Source organism: Dermacentor albipictus, chromosome 6, assembly GCF_038994185.2.
Source record: "Dermacentor albipictus isolate Rhodes 1998 colony chromosome 6, USDA_Dalb.pri_finalv2, whole genome shotgun sequence".
Classification (NCBI taxonomy): Eukaryota; Metazoa; Arthropoda; class Arachnida; order Ixodida; family Ixodidae; genus Dermacentor; species Dermacentor albipictus.
The window spans coordinates 22,935,899-22,959,410 of NC_091826.1; the positions used below are offsets into that span (position 1 = coordinate 22,935,899).

The 23,512-nt window shown below is 44.8% G+C and overlaps 1 protein-coding gene across 3 annotated transcripts in view; it reads right to left on the reverse strand.

The window, feature by feature from the left end:
* LOC139060868 (ubiquitin carboxyl-terminal hydrolase 19-like) overlaps window positions 1-22,836 on the reverse strand; it is a 41,473-nt gene extending 18,637 nt beyond the window's left edge. The window contains exons 1-17 of one of the 3 annotated variants that reach the window (XM_070540117.1): window positions 22,473-22,836; window positions 22,013-22,141; window positions 19,102-19,232; window positions 16,315-16,422; window positions 15,068-15,174; window positions 13,818-13,892; window positions 13,207-13,331; window positions 12,580-12,773; window positions 12,227-12,383; window positions 10,638-10,864; window positions 5,691-5,756; window positions 4,900-5,010; window positions 4,042-4,152; window positions 3,886-3,969; window positions 2,787-2,881; window positions 1,623-1,683; window positions 868-983 (exon numbers count right to left, since the gene is read on the reverse strand). In XM_070540117.1, the coding sequence (XP_070396218.1) occupies window positions 868-983; window positions 1,623-1,683; window positions 2,787-2,881; window positions 3,886-3,969; window positions 4,042-4,152; window positions 4,900-5,010; window positions 5,691-5,756; window positions 10,638-10,864; window positions 12,227-12,383; window positions 12,580-12,773; window positions 13,207-13,331; window positions 13,818-13,892; window positions 15,068-15,174; window positions 16,315-16,422; window positions 19,102-19,232; window positions 22,013-22,141; window positions 22,473-22,557 (1,982 nt within the window). In that variant the 5' untranslated portion in view covers window positions 22,558-22,836. Of the gene's footprint in view, window positions 1-867; window positions 984-1,622; window positions 1,684-2,786; window positions 2,882-3,885; window positions 3,970-4,041; window positions 4,153-4,899; window positions 5,011-5,690; window positions 5,757-10,637; window positions 10,865-12,226; window positions 12,384-12,579; window positions 12,777-13,206; window positions 13,332-13,817; window positions 13,893-15,067; window positions 15,175-16,314; window positions 16,423-19,101; window positions 19,233-22,012; window positions 22,142-22,387 lie in introns of all 3 variants that reach the window. The other 2 variants (XM_070540116.1, XM_070540118.1) reach the window with 2 other exon arrangements.
* Window positions 22,837-23,512: the final 676 nt, after the last annotated feature.

A 23,512-nucleotide genomic window follows, 5' to 3' on the forward strand; every position in this document is an offset into this window, starting at 1 on the left:
CTTGTGCTCGAGTCTGAAATTCGGCATTTGCAAATGGCTGCCAGTACATTTGATCAAGCGAGTGTAAACTTTAGGCACCGACGCATGCTCAACCCCACCTCATGGAATGTGTCTTGAAAACTGTATCCTCATTTGAAGCACCGATCCCGAGCGAATTTCTTTTTCACGAGTATCTTCAACCAAGATGCAGCTTAGGAACAAGGCAGCGCTGGACGTGCTAACAGCGGTTCTTATTAAGTAGGGCTGTGGTTGTAAGGAGTGATACACTCATTACTTTGTAACCAGTTGAGCTTCGAGGTGCCCTCCAAACTCTAGATAAAGAAAAACAAGCCTTCTCATTAAAACTGATGATGTGGCGGAAATTCTGGACCATAAGGTATCTGCATTGTCATCCTTGACTTTAGAGTTACTGTATTTTTTGATGCTGGCAACAAATTTGGCACGAAAATACACAAATTGGCTGCTTTTGAGTACCGTGCTGGCTCCTTTTCCTTGGGTACCCAATGGCAACCCTGCTGGAGATGCAATTTAGGCGCTAGCTATATGTGAGGTACCCAATGATGACAAACTGCCAGTGCTCGCAGGAAAGCTTTTGGCACTCACAGTACGGCAAATAATGGCCTTCAATATTGGAAGGTGGTATCCAAGGCTGGGGTTGAGATATGGACATCACCTATTGCAGTTTTGGTTTCACACTCGATTCTAACATGCACGTCATACTTTGGTTTTCTCAAAAAAAGTATGTGCTTCAGAAACAAGTAAATACGGTAATATGAACGTTTCATCTCAATGTCTGCTCCTCCAAGTCAGACCCCCTCCAAACTCTCTGCAAAGAAAAGTTTGACAACTACGTGCCCTACTCCTCACCGATTACAGTAGCCCACACGGAAGCACCGGGTGCAACGCTTCAGTTTGTCCTCTTCAGCCACGCACTCCTTGCCGCAGGATGAGCAGGTGTTTGCCAGGGGAGGCATCAGCGCCCTCTGCGTAGAGAAGACAAAGGTGTCGTTGCAGCTTGTCCAAGCTGATGAGGCATGCTGATATCCAGGCCATAATGGCAGAGCGCATCTAAGGTCAAATATTAGCAAATGCTTCTTGTTTTTCCCAAGTCAAGACACTGGCCAGGAGCGGGAACCAGATATAGTTTGCAAGCTTTTAGAAGCTTAGGTACATGCAGAAGCCTTAGAAGCATATAGAAACAACAAAGCAACACCGTGATTAGGCTAGAACATAACAATACAGTAAAACTTTGTTTTAAGCATATATTTATAAGACACAGACATCGGCGAGAAACATAACTTTACTTCGTTATATGTATGATAATTCATTACGTGCGAGTTCATTATATCTAGCTTTGACTGTAGTACTAGTACTATCAAAATTAGTAAAGTAAACAGTACTGATTAATTAATCATTGGCCAATGGGTTTTAACAGCATAAAGCAACACTTAGGCTACGAGAGGCACCGAAGTGGCGGAGCTCCAGATTAGCACCTAAATCTGAGTCCACTAAATGTTTTTGCATTCCACTCCCATCAAAATGAATGGGAAAGGATAAACAAAACCAAATCTTTTTGATGTGGGAAGCCTCACTTGCTGCCCTAAGAAAAAAATAATACTTGCCTGCACAACAGCCACCTCCACCACTCGCTCCCGCACAGCTTCCTTGTCCAGAACCTCGAACCTGGTGAAAGGTGCAACAACAGAACAATCTAAGAACACTCTGCAGTGTTTTGTATGTTACATGGCACATCAAGATTTCTCAACAGCACAGATGTACAGATGTACCACAAATCACTCCAACGTGTGCTACAGTTACATGGGTGAAGCTACAGCTTTTGTGGCACGTTGACCATAGAGCCAGCACCTGTTTAATTTAAGTAAGAAAAGTTTGTAGTCGGAGTCAGTGGACATTCACAAGTGCGGAGATAGTTGGATCTTGTAACAGCGGGCCCTGACAATCCGGCAAAAAACGTCCGTTTTATTCGAGGTCTGTAATATCTGAAACGCTTCATTTCCAAAACTTTCGTCGCGATGTATAACAAATATATTGCAAAGAGTGAGTGACAAACGTCCAAAGAAAAAGAAAAAAAAAAGAAAGAAAAAAAAGAAAAGCAAGTCGCAGTTTCACTGGAAAGGCGAAGCATCGATTGCGATAGCAAATGAAGATAAGCGCAGCAGCAGCAGCAAGCGAATTGACCTTCGCGCCGTCTTTCGCTTCAACGCAAACTAAACATCGAAAGCACAGCGCATATGAAGCTACAGGCACTGGGCGCACTTTGTCCACATCGCAGCTCACTTTCAAGATACGGCGGCCGCGCCGTAAGCAGCAACCGCCAGAGTAGAACCCCTCTGTCTCTGGCAACAGCAGTTATTTGTTTGATCTGTTGCTTCAATAGATGAATTTAAGTTGAGAGAAGTAATAAAACTTGCAAACCGAATGTCTGCGCGTCTTTTTTTTTTTTTTTTTGTACCACAGCAAGAAAGATTTATTTCAGTTTTGTCTGCTTGTTCCCATGTCATGCAGTTCTGCACAAAAAGGGTGAAACTATGCCATTTTCTCGCGTGTTCCAGTGCGTGATCATGCTCTGCAATCCGCTTGCATCTGCCTCAGCGTTCGTGCAGCACTGACTGATACTGCAGCGAAATTTTGTGTAAGTTGCATTGCAAATGGAAAACAATATAATAACTTATTTATCCCAGTATTCATTATACTCGCCCAACAGTTGAAAATCAAGATGGGGGTGCACTTCATTTCACTTACAAGCAAGACTTTCGGACACTTACGCAAAGATCTGGTCCTTCGGGGTCACACCAATGAGGCTTTCTTCCCTGCCGTACACTTTGTAAATTCTCCGGTTGTAGACCTCCAGTAAGCGTAGCTGAAACCACCATTGAAATAATGCAGTCGAGTTCCAGTTGCACGTAATGGATTTGCGTTCACAATGAAGAAGGAAAAAAAAGAAACTGTTTCACCTTCTATGTCTTCGTTCTAGCCTACAGCCACTTCTAATGCCACCCACCTATCAAGCCATGACAGTTTTAGCCTGCACAACTCGGTGCAATGGCAGCAGACTGAGGTCTTGATTACTTTTGCGTGTCAATTAAGAGACAGTTATTTCCCCCTATGCTTTCCTTGGCTGCATTGTCCATTGGCTTAAAAAATTTTAAGAAATGTTTTAATTCAAGTAAGTTGAAGCATTTATTTTGGCTTTCATTTCTTCTGGTTGGTTCATTATGCTCTATTTCGGCAAAGTTTAACTCCAGTCATGTAAGGTTCAAGCTATGTTCAAGCTTCAAATGGCTATCTTACAATGCTGTCAGCGAAATGAAACAATTGACCTGCCAGCCAGTGGCGTAGCTAGGTCGTCTGGCACCCGGGGCCCTTAGCTCCTCTACTGGCCCCGTGCACCCGGGGCCCACGGCCCCCCGGCCCCCCCTGTTGCTACGCCACTGCTGCCAGCAGTCCCAATCTTTTCAACAGACCGACACTGCAGCAGCCAATCACTCAAAGGCTCGCACAGGAGCAACATTGGCCAATGTTAGCCCACTATGTCCAACAACCATCACGGGCACAAGGGAACATTTGTTAGCTATACAATCATAGACAAATAAAGGATGAATGAGAACATTAAAACAATAATAATAATAATGAGGAACATCCTTGCAAATATTAACCCGAGAACAGAATCTCGCACCGCTGCTTATCTGAAGGCCAAAGATAGCATTGGCCTCACAGTAAGTGTACAAACCAAAATCATGCCAACATTACACAAATTGGCAAAAGCAGAGACGAAAGAATGCATTCTAGTTAGCTCCAAGTTATTTGCATTTCAACTGTCCCGGACAGTACAACAATAGGCAGCAAAGCATGTCGTGGACATACATTCTTTGGGGAAACTTTTGTCTTCTTGAATATCTCCTCTTTGAGGTCTTGGATCTTGGCGTCCTGGTTGAGCCTTACTCGAAGCTGTAAATAAGGAGGCAGTTAGGCCTATTGAGCAGGGAATTGCACTTTACAGGCTAAAAGGTGACCACCAACCTTGACCGGAACGGACTGCGGGTCGAGAGCAAAAAAGTGCACCACAAATACCCGCTGTCTTTTTGGCAGCGGCACTGTCAGGTACAGGAAAGGATCGAAGCTAATGGACACCTGCGAACAAAGCGGAGCATTTTGCCGAGATCAAATTGCGATGTTTAACATACCAAAACTGCACAGTAAGGTTATAAGGGATGTCAGTCACAGTGGAGGGTACCCGACAAATTTAAACAATCCGGGTTTTCTTTAATGGAAACCTTAACCTAAGCACCCAAACGCTTCTACACTTTACCCCCATCGATGTGCAGCCACCGAAACTGGAATATCCAGTGTCAAAACAGCACAATCGGTGCAGTATTCCCACTCCTGCATATTGTGCATCCTGTGCGAAATTTCGCGTGATGCACAAGAAGAAATTATACAAAGTGTTCGAAATGCTATTTTTGAGTCGGTGAAGAATAATTCTTTGCCAAACATAAGTAGTCTAAGCCTTGTGATTTACCACAGTTTCTTGAAGGTATCTGGGTTTCTTGAAGGTATCCATTTCTGCTAATCCAATACAAAGGAACAAAATGTATAAGCTATAATAGTGAAAAAAAAGTAAAGCCTAGCCCTTAGGAGCTGAGCAGGTGACAGCAGTGGATCCAAACATAAGCAATATGATCAATCTGAAAGTCTTACGCGAGTCACAAATCACATAAAAGCAATATGGCAAGAAAGAGTACATGCTTTTAAAAGCCTGTCCATCGTACAAAAGTGCTGCACAGGTTAACACGCACACATACATGTGTTACACATGATAGCTAATAAATGAATTGCGAGATTCCCGAAAGTTGTCCACAAGAGTTGCACCCCGCCCACCTTGTTACATTTCGGACAGATGACGGTGGACTTGTACTGGCCCTGAAAGAGATCCACCACAATGGAGTCGTTGCGGAGTTTGTAGTTGCTCCAAGATTCGTCGGCAACCACCTGGAAAAAAAAAAAAACAGGATCCGGACAACAAATGAGGTTGTGCAGTGTCTCACCGTTGCTCAGTTTCAATCGCCTGCATTCAACTGACCACAGAACAGCCAATAGTTCCCTTTTGTCTACCAGTGCTAACGTGATTCTGGGATATTTTTAAGTAGCTCAAGGCGAGTCCCTTTAAAGAGGCAGTCTCCGAATGCTCACCGATTTGCTGTCCTTGCACTTCAGAGTTTAAGATGTAAAACACAATTTCTAGCACTGCTGTGACATCCTCTCATTCAAAGAATTACGTAGTTTCAGTAAAGAAGCATGAATGTGATAACTGCGCATGACAGTCGTGACCAATAGGAAAGTGAACACATTTTTTATTACGGTAACGATTGCTCATGATGTGCGGATTTGCATACAGCCAATTAATATCCAACAGAAAGCGTTCCTGTTTAACATTTAGTCAAATTGAAAACGTTTATGCAGGATATGTGCGTTTTTCCATTACAGCATATTTTCGAGGGTGCTTAGGAGAATTTCAGGGGTGCTCCCTTTCATAACACCAAAGGACGTACAGTGCTTTATGTGAATAGAAAGAGCAAAAGAGCCTCTAAATATATATTTAATATAAAGACCTAGTTGCAGCTCCTACTTTGAAGCAGCTCGGCGCTGGTAGAGTAGCAAAAGTTACTCACGCTGTCTGGTCGGCCATTTGACTCCACCCTCTCCACGTAAGGCTTGTTGTGAATGCGGTTGAGGTCCTAGGTGCGGAAACAGGAAGCCCCATTATCAATTCCTTTCAACAGCACATACAGTCAGCCATAAAAGTTTATGAGAAATGGGCTCAATGACATGTGACTTTCTGCTTTGTCAAGTCAAACAAAATTTTATTAATCATAAGTTATTACAAAAAGATTATATACAAGCAGGAACCCAGAACTTCTCCCAGAGTTGTGCGACGAGTCCATAGATATTAAGAAATAGGTATTAGAATATTGCGAACAACCACACAAAGAAGGAGCACAAATGAAATAGTTATTTAAAACAGAACATAATAAGACTTACATATCATAGAAAAAGCAATAAAAACTAAAGCTCTAAATTTCTACTAAGCCGCAAGGAAAATGTGCAAAGCAATCAAGAAAACCTAAATCAGCAGTTAGTTTTAACAGAAAATACACATGGACACAAATTTTTCTAGCATTATTGTGATTGACATTCAAATGTACAAAGTTAGTTTGAATGTGTAAAACGTTGTTATTGAACTGATGCTGCTTGGTAATCTTTCCAGGCATGAGGCTTCTAATTTATTGGATAATCATGCAGGTCAATAAAAAGAACTACAGATTATCAAATTCGAGCCTATTTAGTTTTCCTCATTCTTTCTTTTTCTTCTTTCACAATTTGCATGTCCCGTAAATTTTGATATCAAACAGTAAACTGATTGAGCACATGCTAGCTCAACTAGAAGACATTTTTGGTCTATATCCAGTTGCTTATCAATAATTCGGATATGCTTATTTATATGTGGACAGTTTTGCCCGACTGCCACTGTTCCCATAGACATAATATGTAAGGACAACAGAAATTTCAGACACCTTACAGTGCGCCATTCCATGATGTAATGCGTAAGGACAACAGATAATTCAGGCACCTTACAGTGTGCCATTGCATACTTCTGACTTTGCCAGCACAACCACGTGCTGCTTCAGCAACCAAGATAAGTGCTACTTTTTTATGTGTCATCAGCACAGTTCCTTGAAATTGAAAATAGTGTAGTCATTTCAGTATTCGCACACCATGCTCAAACCATGGGACAAGCCAAGCTAAGCCATCAAGTTGTCAAGACTGCATTTGCTAATTTGTATATCTGCTGTGTGTTTTGCATGTCCAGCATTTGCACCTATACGTGTTAAATAGTAACACAGTCTCAAGCAACTTTGCTGTCTGCTGTTAGAAATTCTTGTTAATTAGAATCAGCAAGCAGCTTCGAATGGTGCCAACTCCATCCTTGATGTTGGCACTAATTAGGGCACTGGTGAAGCAAGGCTAGTGCAGGACAATGACAGTTGTGAAAAAAATACCCGATTGTTTGGTTAGTAAAACGTCGTCAACCTTCGTTGCACGCTTCTACAGGATGAAGATTTAGTGCGAGCATTTCTTGTATTTTTGACCAGTTATAGTGAAAGCATGGTAATAGTTGAAATACAGACTGACCAGGTCGTATGCAGGTGCATGCATGTACAGAAACTCATTGACAAGCTCTTATTGCCATTTCAGGCAAATCCATTTACTTCCCCCCCCCCTTTTTTTCTGATAGGAGTCTGATACTGATACTGATTTTTTACTGATAGGAATCTAAACCCATGAGAATGAAGAATTATTTTCTCTACATTCACTGCATTGGATTCATGAGGTTTGTTGCTTTTGAAAGAAAACCTCAATATCCACTGACTGTAGGAAGCAGGCTTTTCTAGTGTGGGGATGCGCGACCCTCGTGCCTCCCCTGATGTTTTTCCCGCATAGCGCGTCTCCTGTAATCCCGCTTAGCCGCGTGGCCTGCGTGACGTCCGCGCGGCCGATGTGTTTGAAGTGCAGTCCGAGAGATGGCGCTAGTGTTGCGCTGCTGCGGGGTTACTTGGGCGCGGGAGAGACAAGGCGCTCTCTCTTGGGTTCGGGAAGCAAGCGGGATCGACGTGCCATGCCGCGCGCCGACTGATGCTTCGGCGAGATTGCCTTGCGTGGCCGCCTTCGAACGTGCCACGATTCGCATGACCATACACGCGAACGACCAGGCGTTGGGATCCAGCATGAGGCGAACATATTCGCTCGCTTCCGGTCGCGATGAGTCGGACTTCTAGATTTGTCGCGTGCCCATCGGCATGTTTTGTGGATAGCAACTCGGCTAGCAGGCATTGATCTATGAAAGGTGCAATAAATGCCCTTGTGATTGTTTGCACTACTGTGTTGTCGTTCCTTTGTCCCAAGAGTACGGTGTGAGAATCCCACATCAGACCCCACATCTGGCTGCCCAACGTGGAACTCTTGGGGCATCAGACGATAGCTTTAACGGTTTTGCTTCGTTCGAGACCTTTGTTTGAACCGAAGCGTAGGCCTAGTGTGAATTTTGATCGCTAGCGTCGGCGGCGTGCTTTCTTGAGCGAGGTGATGGTGGCTGTAGTGTGTTTGAACATGTCAACATGCTAAGCCTTTTCGCAAGTGTTTTTTTTTATGACATTCGTCGGTACGAGAGCCACGTGGTCTGCATCCTGGGAGAGCGAGGCATAGCGCCCGCGGAGCATATTGGCAAGCCTGAAGCAAGTGAGTACGGAAGCCTCGTGGGTGGTCCGAATTTCTTATGTAAATAGCTTCTTCTATCTCTTTGACTCGGTAAAGTCGTGGCTCTGGGAGCCGGGTGGCCGCAGGCCACGGGTGCCACGACGGGCTGACTGGTATTGCGGCCTGGCACCGGGCGCTCCGACACCGTCTGGGACGGTGGGTGCCGTCAACTCGGATGCTGTGTGCACCGAGCGGAGTAGGACCACCTCACAGAGCTGACGTCTCCTCGCGGCTGCCTGTTCTGCGCTCATTTTGGGTGTTGTTTTTGGATGCCGGTTGTTGCCAGGGTAGCGACGCTTTAGGCCTAAGGCTTTACGAAGCTGCCTGTCGCACGTGGAGAGACACAACCTGGTGGACCGTGGCGTTGAGGTGTTGCGATTTGCTTCCCTCATTCTGTAGCCTCGCACGAATTGAAATTACTCGTTCGACTCAAGGAAGCGAGCTTCGTTCACGTGAACTTAGCATCTGAGTAGCTGCCCGATCTTTTGCTAGCCGAGTTGAACATCGTACCACGTGGGCGATGCGCATGCTGAATTCCTCTCCCTTGCACTACTTTAGTGTTTGCCGAGTGTGTTGAGTTTACGCAGTGTGATTGGAGTCGCCCCTGGTTTGCCGTCACCTGCACATCGTCTGCGCTGCTGCCCCGGACTACGATCGAGCCACCCAGGGCGATGGTGATGCTGTGGCCAGTTCGGCGCAGCGACTTCGGCGGCCTCCTGCATCCAGCTCACAACCCTCGGCGGCGGACAAAAGAGCCGGCGGTCACCGACAGCTACGGCGGCTCTGCCAGCAGGGCGCGTCGGCGCGAGCAACGCTTGCTCGTACCAACTACTGCGTCGTCGTCTCCGGAAACCTGGCCTGGAATCGTGCCGTCGAGTCCGCAAAGCTGCTGCTGTGACCGGCGGACGCCAGCGGTGTACCCAGGGACAATGTCGGCTCGCATGTTATGGACAGCGTGTGGACATTTCTTCGGCGCGACCACTGTTGCACTATCTTGCTCGCGAAGCACGGGTTAATGTTAGACCGTGTCACATGTTTCGCCGGAATAAGAAGTGATTTAAGGTTGGGGGGATGTGGGGATGCGCGACCCTCGCGCCTCCCCTGATGTTTTTCCCGCATAGCGCGTCTCCTGTAATCCCGCTTAGCCGCGTGGCCTGCGTGACGTCCGCGCGGCCGATGTGGTTGAAGCGCAGTCCGAGAGATGGCGCTAGTGTTGCGCTGCTGCGGGGTTACTTGGTTGCGGGAGAGACAAGGCGCTCTCTCTTTGGGTTCGGGAAGCAAGCGGGACGAATGTGCCGTGCCGCGTGCCGACCGATGCTTCGGCGAGACCGTCTCGCGTGGCCGCCTTCGAACGCGCCAGGATTCGCGTGACTATACACGCGAACGACCAGGCGTTGGTATCCAGCATGGGGCAAACATATTCGCTCGCTTCCGGTCGCGGTGAGTCAAACTTCTAGATTTGTCGCGCGCCCATCAGCATGTTGTGTGGATAGCAGCCCGGCTAGCAGGCACTGATGTATGAAAGGTGCAATAAATGCCCTTGTTTGCACTACTGTGTTGTCGTTCCTTTGTCCCAAGAGTACGGTGTGAGAATCCCACATCAGACCCCACACTAGTCAAGCCATCAATATTAACCGAAGGGTGAAGTTTACGACTACTCAGCAGCGAAAAATATAAAAAATTTGTAAACTGCAATATGGAGACATCTAAAGTGGACAAAATTGATTAAGTACACCGATTTGTATTGCACTACAAATTTGTGCATAGGGCTTTTGCAAAACTCTCGTGAACGTAGCAATTTCATGCAAGCTGTAAGCCCATATACCACATTTGTAATGTTTCAAGTGCATTAACAAATGCGAGCTTACAGAACTGGGATATCTGTTTTGGTGCTGAGTTAAATTCAGTTTTTTCCCTTTAAATGCAACAAATTTCATTCAAATTGATTCAGCAGTTGACGAATGAGAAGGTATTCTGCATTTCACACATGTTTGAGAATAAGATCCCAGTTGGCCTCTGAGACAAAATTAAATTCTGGTGTCTTATGTGCCAAGACCATGATCTGATTACGAGGCACGCCATAGTGGGGGACTCCAGACCTAATTTTGACCACCAGGGGCTCTTTAATGCGCATGTGAGTGTTCTTCCATTTTGCCCCCTTTGAAATGTGGCCACCACGGCTGAGGCCGAAGCCGTAACATCGAGCTCAGCAGCACAACGTCATAGCCACTGGGTTTCTGCAGCAGGTTGGCCACGAGGCAAGACTTCCTCTTAAAAGAAAGGGACGGGAGAGGAAGGCTAACCTCGTGCAGTCCGTCCAGGAGGAACGCCATGAACTCCTGGGCGTCGTGCTGTGCAAAGCCCGTGAACTGGGGCGCCTTGATGCTGATGAGGCTCTTGAGGCGGGCGGGCGCAAACGAGCGCTGCTTGCCTGACCACAGCCACGAGGCAAGGACGGCAAATGCCACGGCCAGCTCACCATGCATGCCAAGGGGGTTGTCCCGATTCAGCTCGCCCTGGAAGGTGGCACCTGCAACAGCAGCGCATCGACCCATTACACGTTCCTGCCACTACACTCTGCTTCATGTGTAGCACGTAACACTACAAAGGCCAGAGAGGCATCTCTCACTTATTGCTTTCAGGCCAAAAATTAGTGCATCACAAGTGAAAAAAAAAAAAAACAATGTGCAAGTGCGTGTCCGTGCCAGAAAAAAAGGAAGTGCAGACAAGGACATAACATGAGGGAAATGAACCGTGCTCGCCATTTTCTGTTTCTTTAGGCCAAACTTTTTTCCCACCGTGAATCCCTACCAAGTAGCTCAACCTTCTGTCATTCCATGCATGTGTCATGCAACTGGATGTGGCATAACAACTCATCCTTTTATGTTGTAAAATATGACAAAATCATTACACAGAAGGCATCACAGATCTTAACCCTTTCTTTTTTTCCAACTTACAAGCAGCGTGACATGTTTCTGCGACTGGCGGACACAGTGCACTGCTTGTACTCGCAGCCGAAATGTAGTACGTCACATAATGGAAGCAAAGAGGTGCCCAAACAAAGCGCAATTTGAAGTAACCTTACACCCACAAGTTGTATTTGTAATATACGAACTAACAGTTATCCTGCAGAAAGCACTGCAGTTCAAAACCAACTTTCACTGCAAAATGTGCATAGTGGGACTCCTCTGACTGCACTACTTGTGCATACCTTCCAACCTGTGAACACCAATATTTGTTAACAATTATGCAGACGATGACAAATAGAGACAAGGGGGGAGAGGGTGCTATGCATATTTTAACACATTCTTTATTGATGATGATTAGACAATATACCTTTAGTCACTTCACACAAGCAGCAGCAAACACACAACACGTGTGAGCCAGTGCACCACCACAGCGGGTCACACTGTTTTTTAGATCACGAAGACTTATTCGGCAACTTGCTGCTGGCGGTTTCACAAGGAACTCGTTTGTATAAACTTGCTCAATGCAATTACCACTCTGCCGTGCCTTCACTATCAGAGGACTCGATGGAAGGCCCGAAGAACGACAAGCAAAACTTATTCATGATCCAAATGTATTTTTCAAAGAACTTGATGCAACTCGTAAAACGGTTAAATGAGCCGAAATTCGTAAGCCTTACGAAACGTTCGTGCTAGTTGGCATATATCCTTACGCAGCTTCAGCAATGTTGCCCACTAAGTTTGAAGCGGCACACAGGAGAGTCATCCTGTAACAGCTAGTGCCGTAAAATGCATTACTAAAGATGTAAAGCAATGACTACAAAACCAACACTTCAACAACCACAGCCTGGTACTCAGACTGGTGGCTCACTGCGAGTGATCAAGCATTAGTTAAATTTACTAGTGAACAGTAGAACTGCACGCACTGAGGAAGTAGTCGCGGAACTCCCGGGTGTTGGCCAGGCACTGCAGCACAGCGTTCATGAAGCAGGTGTTGCCCAAGTTGTCCAGGCCCGTGTAGCCATGGGCAACCACAGCTGGAGGAGCCGGGGGCGGTCGCGTCTCCAGCTTGTTGATGACCTTCTGCGGAGACGACAAGCAGCAACAAAGAAGACGATGAAGGTTATAATTGGCCTTCCCTTTTTTTTTTTCACGGAAAACGGATGTGCATTATAATCAAGGATGCGTTAGAATTAAGTGAATACGGTATTTGTGGTCGCCTCCTTTATTCCTTGGCTAAGACCACAATGCTGAAATATAGCTCCCTTTCCCTCCGTACCTTTGAGAGGGGGTCAACATGAGCGGCTGAGGCAGTGGTTGCATCTCCAGCGCAAGAGTCCAGCACAGCGGGCTGGACACTGGGCTGTGCGTTCTGCGACAGCTGGTGCACGGGGGCCACGTTGGTCAGTGGCGTCCTGCCTTGCACGTTTCTCGACACAGGTACCCATGTGTTGCTGGGAGTCGCCACTGGCTCTGCTAGCAGACGACGGAAAGCCACAAGACACACAAACAGAAGTAGTGGTCAGGCAAGGTGGTCAATACTCGGGAGAGCCATTGAAGCACAAGTAAGACAGACATAAATAAGACTGTGTTGTCCTATCGCCTGTTCCTTGTTGGTTTCGCAGAAAGGCCTTTTTCTTGTCAAGGATGGAAGGGCTGATTTGATTCCTTATCAAGCGTGTCTGTCAGAGCTAGTTTGATCGTTTCCTTTGTATGTTTCTTCGCTTTTGCCACATTACATTGTTTGCCAAACAACAGAACGCACCCAGGACAGTCACGCAAAACCTCGTTCTCTCATTTACACCTCTGGTACAGCAATTATCAACCGTGTGTCGGGAAATTCAGGCAATTATTCTAGGATACTGTCCCAGAAGGAGGACCTCACTGTACTAGCTTGTGTACTCACCAATTTTCTTGGGAGGAGGGGTCGGCTCGAGTGATGACCACCGTGATGCCACCTTCTTCTTGAGAACCAGCTCCAGCTTGCATGGGCTTAGCCGATACCGGCAATCCTCTGGTCGTATGGCTTCCCTGCAATACAAGTGGGCAAATATCAATTGCAGACCTCAAGACTCGGCACAAAATGGAAATAAAAAGGGGAGAGGACAAAGTGAGTGCAGAAATTGTCCAGTAGAAGCCGACTATCCCTGCAACATGCTCTACTGAATATAGCAATTTGCCTGCCTTTGTAATTTCAATCAATGTCCAAATGACACAGCTGGTCAGGGGGAATCACTTTTCAGAAGTGAAGATCACAGGTTTAATAGCAGCTGAGATGTACTCTTCCGATTCAACGTCTTTGTAGACATTTTATTAATGAAATTACGGCATCACAGTGACCATTTTTGTCATCAACATGTCCTTATTTATATCATTGCTATGTCATGATGATGCATCATTTACAGGAAAACTATAATTGGTTATTGTAATGTCACTGCAACGAGTCTCGTATTCTGTCCGCAGAAGCATAACTCGTGCCACAAGTTTACCGAGAGCATACCAAAAACGTGCACTTACTTAACGTTGACGCGCCACATGAACGTTGTCTCCTCTGATGCGCCATGCTGCTCCAAAAACTCAGTGTTGGTGTTCCTGAAACAGGTGAACCGATGCAAGGCAATCACTGAGCAGTGCGAGCACCTCTAACAGTGAAGACGTTATTGCATTAGAACTGTCCAGAAATTTCACATAAATGCCGAAAATGTCAATGCCAAAAGTCCGACATTTGAAAACTCCGCCTATCCAAGGACTTGAAATTCGTAGCTTGCTAAAAATAGAGCGTACGTAGAGGGGGTGGCATCACTGATATGGGGGCAAAACTAAACGTACAGAACTTAATTAGGCGCATTGTGGGAAATCATCCATTTTGGTGGGGTATAACTTCTTAGGGGCAGTGCAAGATGAGAAAGACAGAAAGCAGGAAACACAGGACAACACTGAACTAGCAACTAACTTGGTATCACTAGAAACTGCACTATGATTTTGTAAGGTTTTTATTAAGAAATGAGCGAATGTGCTACCACTGTGCACATCTCGATTTCTCAAGGAAAAATTTAGGCAACACAGAGAGAAATGGCAAGCCAGCTATCCAAATACAACACAAGGTTTTGTTGATAAGGCCTGAAAAAAACTCACTTTTTGTTTTAGATAATGAGCTCTACTCACTGTTTTAAGCTTTATTACTATCTCAACTCTGTAATGCCCAACATATTTCTGTTATGCTGAGTTTGATACCTCAAAATTCTGAGCAAACAGCAGGTAACTTCATGCACAGCTTATAGTAGCATAGCTACTGTTTTTGAAACATTGGAGTGAGTTTTCAGTTTATATAGCTCAGCAAACAATGAATAATTAGTTACTATACTAATTAAAAGCCTTATGCTCAAATAACATTTCACTGTTCTTTTCCACAAGTGTACTCATCATGGCCAGAAATAAAGGTAAACAAGTTCTTCTAATTTTTTCTTGATGTCGAAATATGTTTGAACATTGCAGTAACGGTTAATTAGGGCAGTGCATTTTTTGTACATTGGTAATCCCATAACAGAAAACTAAAAGCTTGAAATTAGGGATTGACTAAAGGTGTCAACACGGTTTCAATTTTGCCAATTACAAATAAGAAAATCATTTTCACACAACATTCCTTGAAAAAGTCCTGTGCGAACAATTTCCTCGCAACACAGAAATCTCTTGAAAAGTTTGTCCTCATCATATTCTGTATGTGAGTACAGCATTACTAAGTGCACAGTAAACCAAACTACACATACTTGGTGTGAAACTTCACCAGGAAGCCCTTTTCATCAAAGTCCACAGCCAATGCCTCCTTGGAGATGCTCTTGACAAACAGTGTGACTGTGACCGTGTCGCCATTTGCCTGCGAAAGAAATCGACCAGCACGGCAACAGTGCATGCCACCATCAACAATTGCACTATCTATTTTATCAATAAGCTCAGTAAATTGCTGTCAAGGGTAGCATTATATAACCCCCTTAAAGCCAGCTACCAAAAAAAAAAGAAGAAAATGTTGGACAATGTAAGAGGCCTGTACTCCGTTCTATACACAGCAAGCAATGCCGCGGAAGCTATTCAAATTGCGCAGTCATAAACGTTTTACTCCACGCATCTCTTTCCAGAAATGACCAGAAACATACCTTTCACCAGATATGACCCAGAACACAATGCGAAACAGCACTGCACCCGGACATGACTCCGACATTGGGAATTTCCCGGTGGTGTATTGAAAATCTGAGATTCACATCCTAACCACCAAGTGCATGTGTCACCTACCTAGGTGTCATTAAAAGGTAACATAATCAGTCAAGACTTCCTCAGTACACTTAACAAACAGGTTTTTGGATGCCCAATTTTACAGATGTCCATCACCACGTACCCCATAGAGCCAGTGTATGTCTAAAATTTCGGACGCAAAACCCTCCACCATCCGATTTTCCTGACTTTTTGCCGGGACTGCAGGTCTGAAACAGCATTAACTGAAGCCACCATCGCCACCATTTCTATTATATCACAGCCTCGAACCAGCACTCTCGCAAGCCGATCTGCTAGCAGCTGTAGCCACCACCATGGCATTGCTAGGCCATGCTGCTTCGACATTCGCTACCAAGCTTCCTGCTGTTCGGTGCCATGTTTTTCATTGAAACCAAAGCCTTTGTTTTCTTTTTGTTTGTTTTTATGACGTTCACTCGCGCTACATTTTGGCACAGTCCATGTTGTCAAACTAGTTCTGCCAAACATAGCAAGCTACGACCCCAACATACTTCACAGCCTCTTAGCTTACTCAAATACAGGCAAATCGCAGTGCGTTGCAGACGAGGGACGACAGCAGAAACAAAACACGCAGGGCACTGTGCTTCTCCGTTTCTGCTGTCGTCCCTTGTCTACAATGTGGCCCGCGATTTACCTGCATTTGTCCGAGAGAAACTAGCCCGACTGTCCGTCGTAATCGATTTGCTCTTCACCACAAGGCACACAGCGAGAAAACATAGCACAGGCTCACCCCACTCTCGTAGTAGTCGTACTTGGGACTGACAAGTTCCACAGGTGGATTCTCATCTTTCGACTCTTCGTCGGAAGACGGCAACGACGCTGGCACCCCTTCCACTTTCTGCAAGGTGGAAACAAAAACAAAGGTGAGAATGAGCGCCAACGTACATTTCCACTTCTGAACAAGAGGGCCAGTGACATGCTCCCACACTCATTTTTCAGTCATTCAACACAGCTGCATTCAAATAGCAGTTTTTTTCTCTCTCTCTCTCTCTCTTTTTTTTCTTTAGCTTCACTATAGTATAACAGGATACCCTGGCTCTTTGCGTCACCAGTAGTGCACTGATAGGCCGGTTTTCATTATCCACGTAGATCATTTATTTATTTTGTAATGAAGAAGAAGGGCACAAGGACAAGGCCAGCCAGATCGCCAGTGTTTGGCACAAGTGTAAGCCGCTCGAGCATCCAGCTGTCCCTGCTCTCCGCTGCTCAACTTCAACAGGTAGCTTTGGGCATAACCGTGAACACACAATTGAAGTAGTAACTTAGCGTGACAAAAACACGGAAACAAGTGTTTTTATCGCGCTAAGTTACTACTTCAATTACGTACAACCAACTAGCCCAGCAACGAACTCTTCTTGCATACACACCTTTACAATTTATCATTACCTATCATTATCAGGCATCGCGGTGGATGCCATGCAAGTAATGCAGTCATAGAAGTTTCACACCACATGTTTCACAGTGCACTTGTTTTCTTATCTGTAATGCTTTCTATGGAATAACTGCTTCATACATTGCAACTACAACTCAACGTTAGAATTTAACTTTGCATCAAATGGTGTATTATTTGTGCCCTTTTGCACTTACAGTTCTTTCCCAGCATCCTTAGTCTCGAAGTCAGCCCCTGCCTTATATGCCAAGAATAGTATAAAGGCAGAGTGCAGGTTATATGCTAATTTTGCCTTTAGGTGTGCCTTGACAGCAGTGCAAATTCCGCTTTGTTGTGTGACTTTGCAGCAGCACATGCTGCAATGGCGTGAAGCCACACTATAAGGCGAAATTCACATATAACCTGCATTCCATATGTTGAAGCTCTTTTACCCCCTATTTCATGGTTGCCATTGGCTGTGTCATTTCAACATTTCAGGCAATCCCCGCCAAGCCTGAATAATCCATCGGCTACTCTAAGTCACATTATATTAGTGTGCATACTTAAGTTTGTTTTTCTTGGGTCCCCCAAGCACATCCTCCTTAGAATCATGACTGCCGTGTAGTAGAATCAATAAGGCACATCCCATTTTGTCTCATAAAGTATGAGACTTTATATTATATCAAGTTACATGGTACACGCCTATATCTTTATGACACACTATTTTCGGTCATGAATTCAAGCTGTGAGAAACGTTTCTCAAGCCTTCGTAGTGCTGCCCGCTAAGTATGATATGGGGTATAGTTGAGATCGATTCACTCGCCTTGCAAACACAAACGGAAAGTTATTCTTTTGTTGAAATTTAATTATTGTCTTTTATGTTCTATATTTTCTATTAGCAGTTGCTTGGTGTTTTGAGTGGCTACTTTTTTCGTAAACTGAAGATGACTAGGATGCTTTGCAGGCGGGAGGGAATTGAATGCCTGTGTCTTGTAGTGCCTCCCCAAGCTTACAAGTAAATTTTTTCACACGAGTGTGTTACGGCATTGATCAATGTGTTACTTTAGGTGTTAGCCGGAATCTTTTTCTTCGTGCCTACATGAAAACTGCATTACTTCAATTATGCAATGCCTTTGTTGACTTTGTAATTATACTTTTCTTTTACTTTTCGTTTCTCCTATTACATATTTGTCAACATGCGAACTTTAGAATCTGCAACAATCCTGAGGACACAATATCGATGGCGATAAGGGTGAGGGGAGTAGATTTAATTTTTCTTTATAGCTTGGCCTGAGCATATGCTGCCTTTTATAGAATACATACATACTTTATTAACACTGATTTACCTTTAGGTGCAACGCACGAGCAGCAACAGCAAACTAGGGACAGCAAAAAGCTGGCAAGCAACCACGACACTGTTTTTAGATTAAAGTTACTTTTTTGGCAACTTTGCTGTTGCTGATTTTGGCTGCTTCACGAACTTGAGTCCAAATAAACAAAAGTGAGTACTTCTCCATCGTGCTTTCACCATCAGAAGACTTCCATCAGACGGTTCAAAGACAAACAAGCAAAACCTTTTTGCAACATAACTTATTCTCATAAAAATTTATGAAATGTTAGTAATATTGTGGAGTAAGCCCAAATTCGTAAACTCTTAAAAATCCGGGAGCACTGGCAGGTATGCTGTTATGTAATATGGGATAGACAATATGGACACAATAAATAATTAAATAATTGTTATAATCAAGAACGCTTGGCTGCTGTGCACAGTGGTACCAATTCAGTAACAATTACACAACACAAAATGCAAGAGTCTGCCTACTGCTTGGGCCATTCAGTTGAGACTCCTGGCCAGTTTGAACTTGGATCCAATACTATGTCAGGTATGTCGGCCGACAGTAACATCCTCTGCCATTCACTTTACAACCACTTAGTATTTCCTGGTTTTTGAACATGCTGTCCTTCCTGGGCAGCAATGCTGACATATGGTCGAGTAAGCTTTGAGGTGTATACATCAAGCGCAGGCATGATTATGCTGTCGAGAAAGGCTTGAATGCCCAAAAGTGGAGGCGTGACACAAGTGAAGAGACAATGGAGTGAAGTTGAAGAAGCTCTTGGGAACTCCTCTGTGGAGTGCTCCGCGCTTACCTCAAGTTGCTGCCAGTCGATGTTGGGATCCTGCTTGACCATTTTCACCACCACTCTCTTGGCTTTCTGAACCAGACTGGTGCACTCGGCTACCACAGGCGCATACAGCTCACACTGCCACTGACGGCCATCTGCACGAGAATGCACGCTTAGGAAGACTACGGACACATTTTTTCGTAGTTGCGGGATCTCCACCACATGTGTCTTATGCGTAAAGGAATGATGCTTAGCAAATGCGGAGGTTGAGAAACGCTTATAGGAATCTTAATTTGGTATTAAAGTCGGGTCTTGAAATACCAGCCTAGTGTCACCGACGTTATGACCATAGTTTCATGCAATTAGCTAGAGGTAGCTGTGGTGCTAGTGTCTACGGAAGTTGGGGGTTCGGCTAGCATGGGAATGATGGTTAGTGCACGAATTTATCTGAACTTCATCCTTCCGGCTTTAAACAGCTTCGTGACTTTGCAAGCTTATCAACTTCAAGAAAGTACTGCACCAATAAATAAACATTATTAAAATTGTCCGATGGCAGAAATTGAACACACGATTTCTAGCACAGAAGCCCGATGGTGAAACCATTACTCCACATACGCACGGACAAGCAGAAGCACAGCAATTAGCAGCGATTATGCGCGTTCGCCGAGTATTATTGACTTTTGTATTTAAAGAAAGGATCGATTACTTAGAAATGAGGCCAATGAAGACAGATGAAACATAATAAACGAAGCCACAAGAACGTCTAAAGCCACAAGCACGAAGACTAGCCAAATCAATGTGCTAACCATCATTCCTATGGTGGTTGAATGCTGACAGCACCAGAGTTCCCTCTAGTAATTATTGTAGTAAACTCTATAATTATGATGACATGCGAACAAAATTTGCTGATGCTGTGTTGTAATAAGGCCAGGAATGATAGTGTTACTGATAAAAAGATAAACAAAAATGCTGCGTGTGTTTCTCAAGGCTGCGCTCATGTGTGACAGCCGCAGCAATCACAGGCATAGAACCAGCCAATGTTGCATCTACCCCCAGGGTACTGAACCCATAACTGGTTTGTAGAAAAAAGGACTACAGCAAAGTATTTTAAACGCTGTGATGCTTACCACTAATTTTTCGAACGTTTGGACCTTCATATAATTAATATAAAAAAAGACAAGTTGAAGAATCCGTTCCAGTGCTCCTTTGAGGCTGCTGCTATCAAACGAAGAAGGTTGTAAATTAAACTTCTGGAGTGGTGAAGCAATGGGCACATGTATATTTATGGATGAAACAAGGTTGTGCCATCGAGAAGCAGTAGAGTGATACTATTCTTCTGAAATTTATTTTAGATTATATGGGGTACAAGAAAAGTCCTTTCTTCGACTGCGAGGCTTTTTTTCTTAGAGACATGTATGGATTTCCTTTGTAGCCTCGTGGTACAATTCGGGTGAATGTCAACTTTACCCTTTCGTGCACGTTCCTCCACTTTGCGGGCTTCTTCAGAACTGATTTGCCATATTCAGTGTCTCGAGTGCTCAATTAATTTTCTCTTGCTCTGTGATCAACTAGCCTCCAGGTTAGCTCAGATCGTAGTGCGACTGCCCTGGAAAGGTGTGGGTCCCGGGTTCAAGTCTCGGTCCCGGACGAATTTTTCTTCAACTGTGAGGCTTTCTTCCTGAGAAACCTGTATGGTTTTCCTTAGTAGCTTTGTGCTACAATTCGGATGGATGCCAATTTTTTCCTTTCATTTACTTTCCTCCACCTTGCGGGTTCACGCAGAACTGATTTGCCAAGAACAGTTCCGAGAGCTAAAACGCTTATTCTGAACAAATACGTTAGCGTCTCAACGAATAATGCGCCGAAGCCTACATTATCACTAGCAATATCATTTCAGCAATGTTAATAATTACTTATGCCGTCAATTGCTAAAGCAAGAAATCACTGAAAATCTTAAAATTCAAGGGCACTAATGGTCATCAAGTTTACATTACTAACTCAGCAATAAAAGATATCACAATTCTGCAAGCACACAGAAATGAAGTGGCATAGTAAAGCTGCAATTGGAGCCAGTTAGTTTTGCATTGTTTCGGATAAATGCACCATTTTATACCAGTGTCACACAGCCACTCTCAATTGCAATCATGCCTGACCTGGATCCAAATTCTTGATCATGATTGGTTCTCTCCCACAGCTTGCACAAAGGAGCCAATTGCATGCAAGAAATTCTATCGCAATCAGGCTTGGTCATGAATGACAGCCCGCTGTGTAACACCTGTATTACACAAAACTAAGAACGGGTTCGAAAATGGTACAGGACGTATGCTTCACACTTCATGCATTGTGATCCGTCTCATTTTGAAGCCATTCTTGCTTTTGTGCAAAACACTTCATTCGTCTGAAACAAAATGATGTGGTGCACACTGCTCTGAAATAACACATGAATGATCTAATAATTTCACATAAGCTCACAACTGACCCATTATTTTTGCACACTTCAGACATGCCAACTGCCGCATTTCACATAATTGTGATACCTGCTCTTGTGCTTCGATTTCCTTGGAATTTACCATCTTCGGTAATGTTTAAAAAAAGCTTGTCGATTCAAGTCAAGATTCTGCTCTCTACAGCCTGTGAAATTATCGTCCTTTTTCAAATGCAATCAAGTTAATAAAACCATGTTCAGTGTTTTGTCTGATGAGAGCATTACGGAGTTTCAAATGTATGTGAATAGCATAATTAGAGATTCGCCTCGTAAAAACGTGCAAGCAGGAAGTGCGATACCTGCGCCTGCCTCATTTATTAATTCGCTCCAAAAGGTCACACCACGCGACATCGCACAAAAGTCTGTGTGAGAGAGAGTAAAACGAAAAAAACTTTGTTCAACACGGGCTGTCCGGGGCTCGAGCGTGCGTGAAGTAAAACGCTGACTCACCAGGCAGTGTGACGGAACACTGGCAGTCCGTGCATTCGAGGGTCACTTGGTTGGAATCCACGGGAAAGCCAACATCCAACGTAGCGCTCACTTCAGCATGCGTCTGACTCCAGTCGTGTTTCAGGAGACCTTGAACAAGCCAAACATGCGCACATTTAGACGCCTGCACTTGGAAACGCGCTCCTGTAACTGTAGATAATGTCAACACATGGCCCGTTTGTTTTCAGTGCAACCGCGGACTCTGGCCATTCATTCGCGACAAGAAACGCGTGTGCCCACGTTGAAACGCCGCCTGCTGCACTCGATACGAAGGGTAGTTGCAAGATACAGCTGTTCAGCTAGTAGAAGCCGTATGTCAACAAAAAGCACATTTACGTCACGGCGGACTCGGCGCAAAGAAAGGTGCACTTTAGACTCCCGGAGAGGTTGTACTACGGCGCAACCCAGATAGAAAACTCACGCTTCTTTTCGGCTCGACAGTCGACTTCCTTGCCGGAGTTTTCTTTTTCCTTTCGCCGCTTGTTCTCAAGTCGCTTCGCTTCCATGTTGCATCGAATCCGCTTGAGACGCCTGCGCGACGTTGTTCGAACGCACCGACTGCTGCTGTTATTGTCTCTCGGCCAAACTTTAAGGGAAAAAAAAATCTAATCTGTGTGCAAATACGTGACCCGTAAATCGACGGAGTCGGCCAGAGGCTGGCTCATTTGTTCGACTAATGATCGGAGGTCCAGAAGATTCTCGAATAAATAGCAAGCAGGCAATTTTTTTTTTAACCTTACAAGACACAACACCCCGCACAACGCCGACGAACGACCACATGATTCTGTACTAGTCTATCGTAGAGTGAGCGAAACTCGGCGGCAGGTGGTGATGATGATGGTGAAAGCATAAGCAGAGACGGCCTCCGAGAGCCTGACTATTGTCTAAGCAGTCGTGGGCATGGCCGTGGGTCCAAAATAACGTTCACGATCTAGCAAACCAGCTCGAGTCGTTCTAACACAGAACGAAGAGAGGCTGCCGATCGTATTTCAGCTTTAGAAGGCAGGAACACTATCGGTTTGTCGCGATTTCACGTGGCTCTTGATGGAACGAGCGCCGGGACACAGGACGATGTGAGCATCGTTCGCGTCCCACATCCACCCGCGCGTAGTTTCTACGGGTGCACTAACTGCTGTGATAACCTGTGGTGAGAACTACAGGAGTAAGGTCTATTTCACATCGAAAGCGCAAAGTGTGCTCCACGTGCTTGTAGTTGACTGTTTAGCATTGACTTGGGCATCTTCGAAAGGACCTCGTTTCAACTCTTGTGACGTTACCAGTACCGATCGCAGAAAAGCGACCACAAGCCGAGATGCATGGACTGCCACTTTTATGTTTACTCCGCAAGAAACTGATTTATTCATTTCTAAAGAGCATGCGGAATTCTACGATGAATACCCAAAAGCACATGAGGTTCCTGGAGCGTGTGTGTCTATGTGTTTGATTTACAGGGGATTTTGA